The 10,174-nt window shown below is 49.1% G+C and overlaps 1 protein-coding gene across 1 annotated transcript in view; it reads left to right on the plus strand.

Annotated features, from left to right (window-relative positions):
- The window catches only part of DOCK10 (dedicator of cytokinesis 10), a gene marked incomplete at its 3' end in the record, with an annotated part of 58,884 nt that extends 48,945 nt beyond the window's left edge, over positions 1-9,939 (plus strand). The window contains exons 40-52 of the mRNA XM_009876712.1: positions 677-805; positions 1,493-1,601; positions 2,231-2,368; positions 2,571-2,753; positions 2,920-3,030; positions 3,901-4,116; positions 4,340-4,397; positions 4,711-4,809; positions 5,393-5,499; positions 5,920-6,042; positions 6,847-6,960; positions 7,631-7,636; positions 9,793-9,939. Of these exons, the coding sequence (XP_009875014.1) occupies positions 677-805; positions 1,493-1,601; positions 2,231-2,368; positions 2,571-2,753; positions 2,920-3,030; positions 3,901-4,116; positions 4,340-4,397; positions 4,711-4,809; positions 5,393-5,499; positions 5,920-6,042; positions 6,847-6,960; positions 7,631-7,636; positions 9,793-9,939 (1,540 nt within the window). The remainder of the gene's footprint in view (positions 1-676; positions 806-1,492; positions 1,602-2,230; positions 2,369-2,570; positions 2,754-2,919; positions 3,031-3,900; positions 4,117-4,339; positions 4,398-4,710; positions 4,810-5,392; positions 5,500-5,919; positions 6,043-6,846; positions 6,961-7,630; positions 7,637-9,792) is intronic.
- Between the last annotated feature and the right edge of the window lie 235 nt (positions 9,940-10,174).

The raw sequence follows: 10,174 nt of genomic DNA on the forward strand, positions 1-10,174 counted from the left end.
GAATGAAGCAGAGAGACTTTCGGGTTAGAGAAGAAAAAAACTACTACAGCTTTATTGAAACAATAATAATAGAAAATAATAGTGGAATGATAAAAGTAAAGAACTATATACGACTATAGATAACAGCCCGATATCAAACCCGACTCCCTCCCCCGAATAGCAGTCACCACTGATGCTGCAGAGCAGGAGGCACTGGGAAAAACCCAGGCTCAGCGGCGGCGGTGGGGAGATGGATACAGGGAGCTGGATTCGGGAACTCAGGATCCGGATCAAAAGCAGGAGATTGGACAGAGTCCTCTCTGGACGCCGGCCATTGCAGGAGAGGGCAAAGAAGGAGGAAAGGGAGAAGGAAGGAAGGGGAGAAACTCTCCTGATCACTCAATTTATACTAAATATGACGTATATGGGATGGAATACTCTCGTTGGTCACCTGTCCTGTCTGTTACCCTCCGGACATGCAACCTTTTACTTCCTTGTGACCCCCCCAATTTATACTAAATAGGACTGGGGTTTAGCTCAAACCCAGGACACCTCTGCAAAATTTTGCATCCGTTTGTTTAACTTAACCTCTGAAAAGCTCTGCAGAAAATTCTGCCTGGCATGGAAAAATTCTGTATCTGCACGATTGTTTGTTCTTAGTTTCTGAGTATTTTTTAACAGTATCTTTCAATTTCAGGATGCATTCTACTTCTGGTCATGATGGCCACAAGCATCACAGATCTCAGACGTTACCAATAATCCGTGGGAAAAATGCACTTTCTAACCCCAAGCTCTTGCAGATGATAGACAGCAGCACTGCGAGTAAGTGCAAACAATTTTTTACTTCCCTCTGGAATTCTGTGGGGTTTGGATCAGGCTCCGTGCAGCTACTTCTGTTTCCATGAGCGCCAGTGAAAGTCAGCCTGAAGAGAAGAGCCTGGACACAGAGAGAGCTGCTGACTCTGCCTTTTTCTCGGGAGACTGAGAAATCTGATCTTAGATGTGGTCAAGGTTCGTTTAGAAACAAAATGAATTACAATAACCTGGCACATATAAATAGTCCTAATGACAAGTTATTCCCCCCGTCCCAGCACCTCTGGTCGTGTGCTTTGGCGCGTAAGCAGATGCACGCTGACTGAAATATTGCATTTATTGGATCTAGCAATAGAAGTGACCTTTTCATGACTGAAGGTTCTCAAAATGATGAGATTGAGGTAATCTATCCCACTTTCCAGTTAGGTTTCCCTCCTCCTTTTGAGGACAAACTGAAACAATGAAAGAATATTCTTACATCACTGGCACAGCTGGTAGAAGCTGCCTCAGTTTCCCTCCCCTTGCATCTCCTGTGAGCTGTTTTCTTCCAAACACCCCTTGGGTTAAGTGTGCAGACCCCGCCTCTGCTGCGCCGAGTCTCGGTGACCAGACCGCAGCGCTTCATCGGCTCCGACGCGTCCTGGGCTCTGCGACGCTCTGAAGACCGTTTGTCCTCTTGCTTTCCCTGTGCTGCAGGCAGCTCCAGCGAGACGGACATTGTACAGTACGTAGACACGGAAGCCAACATCGCCACAGAAGTTTCCCTCACAATCCTCGACCTGTTGTGTCTTTACACTCTGAACCACCAGGTACGCGTTTGCTGTTTCGTTTTTCTGCTGGAACGGGCGGCGCGTGACGGTAGGAAGGCTGGCTGGGAGCAGACACGCAAAACTTGAACTGCCTGAGGCGTAAACAGGGAAATAAGACAGGTCGGTCCTCAGTTCTGTGAAGGGATTGTCCTGTGGTACCCGAGCTGAATAGAAGGACGAGGAAGAGCAGCAACTCGCGTGTCCAGGGCCGTGTCGCGTATCTACTAATACGTCGCCTTGTCTGGGTCACACTTATCCCATGAGATTTTAGAGATTTTTAGACAAAAGATCTCCAAACTGCTGATCATCGAGTCAGCAGGTGGGTCCTCTGCCAATTTGCGAATTGCTCGCGGAGCGCTGGCCCAGCGGACTGGCTGCAGGCTCACAGCTACAGCCCCGCAGGTGCCTCATTACCATGTAGCGCCTCTCCCCCAGCCCCTACACCTGGAGTGCACCATCCACAGGCGGTGCAGGCACGACAGAGTGCTGTCCTTGAAAATCCACATGTGAGAAGGGTCCGCAGCGAGCGGGCAATGCCTCGTCCACAGAGATTTCACACTGGGAACACTCCGCATCTTTCTTCCGTTTATTCGCTTTCGTAACCAGACTGTCCCGTCTTGTCTGAACAGAGGCAGCTCCAGCAGTCAGATTGCCAGAACGCCCTGATGAAGAAAGTCTTTGACACGCACATGCTCTTCTTGCAAATCAACCAGTCGGCAGCCGCTCTCAAGCACGTCTTTGCTGCCCTGCGGCTGTTTGTAGGCAAGGTAACCCCGGTTTGCGTCTCTTACTCTGACCTGGGATACAGCCGGGGCAGAGTCATGACCTTCACAACTGTGCTCATTCCTGGCAAAGTCTGGATGAGTAGAAGCGAGGAGTTCACGAGATCTGACTCAGAATAACTGTAGCAAGGCCTGAGAGTGGTGCTAAACGTTTCACACGTCGTGGTTTGGTTTTTTTCCCCAATAGTTTCCATCAGCGTTCTTCCAAGGACAAGCTGATCTCTGCGGCTCTCTCTGCTACGAAATCCTCAAGTGCTGTAACCACAGGTCACGTTCAACTCAGACAGAGGCATCTGCTCTTCTCTATTTTTTCATGAGAAAGAACTTTGAATTTAACAAACAGAAATCAATAGTCAGATCCCACCTACAGGTAGGTGAAGCGCGGGGTCGTCAGTATTTAGCTGACACGCGTTGGTTTTCCTCACCGTTATTTTTTATGTGCCCCTCTGCTGGCCTGGTACATTGCATCGTACTAAAAAACAGGATGAAAAATGATTTAAAAGCTTCCTTGTTCTATGTTTGTTTTCCCCGTGCAGCTCATCAAGGCCGTGAGCCAGCTGATCGCGGACGCGGGGATTGGTGGATCTCGTTTTCAGCACTCGCTTGCAATTATAAATAATTTTGCTAACGGAGACAAGCAGATGAAAGTAAGAAATGTTTTTTGTCGAGCGCTGCGAAAGGTCAGCAGTTTGAGGGGAGCAAATGTTTCAGAGAATAAAACTGCTGCCTTTTATTAGCGATTTATGCATTTGTAACAGGCCTTTTCCAGGCAGCCTGAAATGTGTGAAGATGTTTGTGACTCAGAAACTTAATGACTGAAGATAATTTTTCAAACAGAAGTCTCTCTTTTTTTTTTTTAAATTTGTTTCAAAATGGTATTATTTGTTATACACTGCTCATTTTCTTCAATTACCAGAAGATACCGTGTGTTGTAAGTAATGAAGCACAATTGCAGTTGACAATTTTCCAGTCTACAAAGTCTCCCTTTAGCCTGTTTGGTAGATGCGTAGCCAACACTTGCCCAGCAGCTGGGATTTGTAAGCGCTGGCTAACCCCCTGGAAAGGGCACTTAGATAAGTTCCCTCTGCCCTTACCTCTGTGGTAGGAAAAGGATTTCAGTTTTTAAGTTTTCCAATTCCTGTCCAAATCATAGAATCCTAGACTGGCCTAAGCTGGAAGGGACCTTAGAGATCATCTAGTCCAACCTCCCTGTCACGGGCAGGGACGCCTCTCAACTAGATCAGCCTACTCAAGGCTCCGTCCAACCTGGCCTTGAACACCTCCAGGGAGGGGGCAGCCACAACATCTCTGGGCAATTTATTCCAAAGTCTTGTCAGCGTGCATTTTGAACTTTACGCTTTTGGAGGTGTGTTTCCTTCTCTGGCTGAGCTTAATAATAAAGCCAGCGCAAGCGAGTTGGTAATTAGCACGAGTAACTCGGTGTCTTGCTCAACGAGATGCAGTTGCAACTATTCTTTTGGGTTTTTTAGTGATGTGTTGCTTATCTTTTCCCAAAGAACGTTAATTTCCCAGCAGAGGTGAAGGATCTGACCAAGCGCATCAGGACAGTTTTGATGGCCACGGCTCAGATGAAGGAGCACGAGAAAGACCCCGAGATGCTGGTGGATCTGCAGTACAGCCTTGCCAACTCCTACGCCAGCACGCCCGAGCTGCGGCGCACGTGGCTCGAAAGCATGGCCAAGATTCACGCGAGGAACGGGGATTTATCAGAGGTAACGGGGAGAAACAAATGGGAAATCTGCCTCTCTGCCGGCCGCGGTGTTCTGGTGGCACCTCGTGACGTGGAAACTCGAGGAGGATTGCGTCGTTTAGCCCCTCGTTAAGTGGTTATGTTAATTTTTGTCTCCCCTTTTCTGCAGCGTGACGTGGCAGTGATGAAAGCGCGTGCCGTGAGTCACGCACGGCGTGCTTTAACGTGTCTGTGTCTCGTTGCAGGCTGCCATGTGCTATATCCACATCGCCGCGCTCATCGCCGAGTACCTCAAGAGAAAGGGTAAGATCCGCTTGTTCAAAACCGACCGCGTGTCTGTAACCCTTATTGCTGAAAATATTTTTTTGGCTGCCCTGCTCTCCGTCGTTACACGTGAAGTGTTCTTAAAGCTGCTTGAACTCTTCCCAGATATTTTATTTTTAAAATACACTTTCAATGCTAGTCTGGGTGTTTTGTGTAAGGAGGAGGGTTGGTTACATGTGTAGTAAGCTAGCGCTAAAGAGAATGCTTCACGTTGTTAGCCTGCCGTTGTTCGGTATGCATGTATTAACACATACCGGTAGCGGTGTACTAATACCATCTTACACTATCGTAGGTTACTGGAAAATGGAAAAGATTTGTACCTCACGTATGCTCCTGGAAGATGGTCAAGTCTCTGATAGTAATGTGTTACTAACAACTCACAGTGGAGGAAGTGAGTGCTCTAACTGTGCCTGTTCACCAGCCCAATAACATCCTTAGGGAACCAAATTACTCTTCTCCAGCTGGCCTGGGAAAAACGTCCACCAAAGCGATAAATATATTTGTAGTGCATGCTGATACCTGTAGTAGCGAGCGAGTAGTGTCGGCACGATGGCGTGGTGCTCTCCTGGTGCCCTTTGGCCAGCCCAGGGTCCCGGCGTGCGGTGCCCGTGGGTGAGACCGGGGGTCACGGCGCTGGTTTGCGAGTGAAATTGTCTCTGCTGAGCCCGCGATGGTGATTTCTGCTGGGCCAGCGTGGCTCGAGCGATTTCGCAAGGACTGCCGGCGCTGCGCGGCCGAGGAGTGAGAGTGCGTCAGGAAAATGTTCGCGTTGCCCTTTGCCGGGGCAAATTTATGTCAGAGGGAGAGTGTGTAATAGCCTCATAAATCCACGCGGTTCCATTTGTGCTTCTCATCGCTTGGGCTGTGAGAAACATTAACTAATCCCGTCAGATAAGCTCGGCTCCGCTTGAACGGCAGCCAGTAACTCCTCGAATGCTGTCGCTAATTGACGTTGTCACGGCTTGCCCTTCAAGGCTTGTTTTCCATGGGATGGCCTGCCTTCCTCAGCATCACCCCCAACATTAAAGAAGAGGGTGCTATGAAGGAAGACTCCGGCATGCAAGATACTCCCTATAATGAGGTCAGCGGCGTTTACCTTTATACACTTGTTCTGTGTTAGCGGAGAGCGCTGTTCCTCCTGGATGCTTGTTGGATTACAGCAGTGTTAAAAGGCAGGCACCTTTGGGGTGAAATGTCAGAGCTGCTGCACTAAAGAGCCAAGGGCAGGTGTTTAACTAAGCAGGATATTAAATCCTGTGGGGGGAAGGAAGCCTGCAAAGCCAACCCCTTGTTCTGAACGAGATGTCAGGTACTCGGGTATCTTCACATTGCTGTTATTTCAGGTTTTTTATCTAGAGAAGAGCTAGGTCGCCACCGTCATAGGAATAAACCTTAATATAGAAGATACAGAATGAAAAAATAGTGGGTGTGTGCTTTGGCTGCCTCTGTTGTTAATTAAAAGCCACGAGCGGTCGAGCCACTGAACTCTGTGGAATTGCAGAATATCCTCGTGGAGCAGCTGGAGTTGTGTGTCGAGTACCTGTGGAAGTCTGAGAGATACGAGCTCATTGCTGAGGTTAACAAGCCTATCATTGCTGTTTTTGAGAAGCAGAGGGACTTTAAAGTAAGTTGGGGTTTTTGTTGGTTTTTTTTCTAATTACCATAAGACAACAGTAAAGATCAAAATTTTTAGTGGGGGTTAAAAGGTCGTTTCTCTAAAAGGATGTTTTTGTTCTTCCTCGCTGTAATTTCTCCCGTTAACGCTTTGTGCTGTGAGTAAATAAGACACTGATATCTTACCTTCCTCTTCTCAGCATCAATACAACAGTAAATGAACAAAGAAATTTCAAACAAACCTCTTGTGTTTGTGGATGTGAATTTTTCCACATTCTTAAGCCACGAGCCCGTGTGTTTTGTACTTTAGAAACTGCTGATAAATTGTGTGATCTCTTCACAATTTCTCACTTGGGTTTACTTGGCAATTTCCATACGTAACCAGGTGCTAACCTCACTGATTTTTCTGGGTTGGGATGTAAAAGAGCCAAGAGGCGGGTAGCGATGTGGGAAAGAAGCAGACCCTCGGGTGTTAACTCAGTTGAAATTTTGGTTCGCCTTCCCAAAACGTTCTCTTTTAGTGGCACGCGAGGACAGCTCTTGGGGGGGTTCTCTGACCTCCTGAGGGGTCTCTGACCTCTCAGGGGGTCCCCACCACTGTCTGGCGGTGGGATGCTGTTTGCAAAGGGCACCTGCTGCCACGGAACTGCTTGGGAGGTGGCAGAAACACCAAAAAGGAGCCTGTGGCGTTTGCTCGGGGGTCGAGCTGGTCCATCGGTGTGTCCAGCCGTCGTGGCACGGGTTTGGGAGCGCGGCTGGGGCAGAGCCGTGGCGGCATTGCCCTTCCCCTCCCGTCTCCTGTTTCTCAACGTAGAGGCTGTCCGACCTGTACTACGACATCCACCGCTCCTACCTGAAGGTCGCCGAGGTGGTCAACTCCGAGAAGCGGCTCTTCGGGCGCTATTACCGCGTCGCCTTCTACGGGCAGGTGAGTCGGCTCCTGTTCTTCCGTCCCCGCTGGCGCCCAGGTTTCAGCCGTGTCCTGGTGTGGTTTTGGGGAAGCTGAAACAGGGAAACGCGAGGTAGGAAACGCCTCGTGGGTCAGGCTCTGAGCAGGGTCGTACCCCAAACGGCGGGGGCCCCGCCGCACCTCCGAAGCACCGCGGTGGATTTCGGGGTGTCACAGGGAGCAGGCACATCAGCTTTGGTTCTTGACTTCAGCAAGGGAAACGGGGATGAAGACAGAGCAGGTTTTTCCAGAGTAAAACTTAAATAAAACCAGAGAAGATGTCATTGCTATGTGGCTCTCTCCTCTCACCGAGCTTAAAGCAGAGCCCTTGGCAGTGGGTGTTTCGCTGTGTTTCTCGCTGGCTCTGCTGCTTTCAAGCCACCTCTGACTCTGTGCAGAACACTCTAGAGTAGTTTTGTTCCCTCCGCTGTGCCTCAGCATCCTCAGAGTGTTATTTTGTGCTTTCTCCCACCACAAACCAGCGTAGCAGCCCGGCATGCTCCTTTAAGACCTGGTTTTGGCAAGCGTGCAATTTCCTTTACTCTGAAATAATACGGTGTATAAACAACAGACTGATGAGAATCATTCTGTTTGCTAATTAGATTTTAATGCAGAAATTTGCTCTTTTCTCCCTTTGATCTTATTCAAGGCTGTGGTAAGTCTAGTTCTCTTGCATGTTTTGTTTAATTCTCCTCACACCTCCTCCATCCCTCCTCGTGCCGTTACTCAGCGTTAACTTCCCCGCGCTCTCGACTCCTTGGCTCGCGGCGGATGAAATAACACCGTCTCATTCGTCGTTGCATCCTGCAAAAACTAACTTTTGTCTGTTCCACTACCTGCGTTCCCGAGCCCTGTGTGTCGCCGTGTTGTGTGTGTGGGCACCGCGGGGCCCGACGCTGCCTCATCTCACCCGGGGGGAAGTTTTTTCTCGAGCCAGGATGGGAGCCCTTCTCCCTCTGTTGAAAAATTCAGTGTGGTGTTGCATACGTATTCGTCGTTGCATCCTGCAAAAACTAACTTTTGTCTGTTCCACTACCTGCGTTCCCGAGCCCTGTGTGTCGCCGTGTTGTGTGTGTGGGCACCGCGGGGCCCGACGCTGCCTCATCTCACCCGGGGGGAAGTTTTTTCTCGAGCCAGGATGGGAGCCCTTCTCCCTCTGTTGAAAAATTCAGTGTGGTGTTGCATACGTAGGCAAGCACACACACATAAAAAAAAAATGTGTTATGACACATCTGTGTTTATTTGTATTTTTATCAATAATAGGCAGGCACGTGCGCGTTCCGTAAAAACACACCAGCGCTGTTTCCAGCGGGGACAAAACCCGCAGAGAAAGCAGATTAAAGGCTGGAGGAACACCGCAAATACTGATCGCGGAGGGACTTTTGGGGGGGTTTCCAGTGGAAAAAGAAAATCTGCAGCTGCACTCAAACCCCTTTCTTCTTCCTGCAAAGGCAGAGGCAGTCTCTGGTTCCCGTGCGGCTGCGGGGACCCTCTGGAAGGGGCGAGGCTGGTTTTCCCCGTGGGAAGCTGCCCTGCGGGTTCCTGTCTCGCTCGCTCCCCGGGGGAGGAGATGCTCACTTGATACAGGCAGGGAGGGATCCGTGAGCTTGCTTGCTCGGGAGAAGTATTTAATCTTGCGTTCAGTCGTCTCTGCCAGACGTACAGCATATGGCAGGCACCATTCTTCAGAGCTCACAATTAACTTCTGCTTGTCACTTGTCAGCTGAAGTAGTGTCGGGAATGCGTGCCCAGGGGATGTCTCTGGCGTAGGGGAAAAGGCGAAATCTCTTAGTTGCTTGTTGTCAGGTATTTTTTTTATTTTATTTTTTTTAAGCAAACCCATTAACACAGACACCGTCTTGGTGTGCCGTGCAGCGTCAGCACAGGGATTTGGCATTTACACACAAACTCCCTGCTCCAGCGTGCCGGCAGACACAGAATCGGTGCTTAGGAGCATAAGCTATATTCTAGCTTGCTGTGTGATTAATATGGAGAACATGAGGGTTGGGGTTTTTTTTTTATTTGAAACACTGAATAAATAGTAACAGAAAGCAGATGCTTTCTGGCAGCAGCAATCCTGAGTAGCGTGTTTATGGTCACATGAAATCAGAGAGGTTTTCCCACGTAAAGCTGTTTTGCCTGAGTGGAAACATAACCCGGGTTACGATCCTGCACATCTCTTCTCCACGAAATCGGTAGGAATTCAGTCGCCTGCCCAGCTCAGTAAAAGTTTATGGGCTGTCAGCTCTTGAGCTCTGATTACCAGTGAAGTTCCTCGGGTGCCCGTGAAGTTTAATTGATGAAAGTTACTAAAAATGTTGCGGTGTTAGAAGGTCACTGTGAGACTGATAAATAAGATAGTGCCAGACAAGCTGCTGTTTGTCACTGGCTTCCAGTAATGCCCGCGGTGCTATGGGCACTTGCAAAATCAAAAGACAATTTTATTGCCCCTTTGTCTTCACCGAAGGAAAAGACAGAGATACGCCTGTTTGATTATCCCTGTTGAGATAAAGCTTCGAAGCTTATTTTCCTAAACGTGCATTGGCATTTACAGCTCATTTATTTTAATTCCGCATACTTTTTATTTTTTTGCGAGGGTTTGCCTAGTCAGTAATTTTAGCGGCCCGAGCTGAAATACACTTCAACACGAAAAGGCTGGATTTTGCATGAGCAGCTCCCAAACACATTCTGGAGGTATCTCCTGGCCATTCTGTTTTTCAGCAGAGGCCACTTGGCCTCGATCCAAGCACCTCGTTTAGGCTCTGCCCTGCCTGGTGTGTTCACCACATCCTCCCGTTCCTTCCCCAACAGGGGTTTTTCGAGGAAGAGGAAGGCAAAGAGTATATCTACAAAGAACCCAAATTAACTGGCTTGTCCGAGATCTCCCAGAGGCTGCTGAAACTTTACGCAGACAAGTTTGGAATAGATAACGTGAAGATCATCCAGGATTCCAACAAGGTAGGAAAGACACGCGGGCTTTTTTGCACGAGCGCACGGTTTGGGTTTTGGGAGCTGTGTTTCGAAGGAGCGTGCAGCTGAGGGTGTGTGTCAACTCCCGTGACCTAGTTGTGACAGCCCGAGCCCCTCGCCTCATGGCCCGGCAGGTGCTGTGTGGAAGTGATGGCGTTCTAGCTGGGCGTCACGGTCAGTGGGAATAGAGCATAGAATCATTCAGGTTGGGAAAGCCCCCTGG

The sequence above is a fragment of the Apaloderma vittatum genome, unplaced genomic scaffold (genome assembly GCF_000703405.1).
Source record: "Apaloderma vittatum isolate BGI_N311 unplaced genomic scaffold, ASM70340v1 scaffold8209, whole genome shotgun sequence".
NCBI classification, from domain to species: Eukaryota; Metazoa; Chordata; class Aves; order Trogoniformes; family Trogonidae; genus Apaloderma; species Apaloderma vittatum.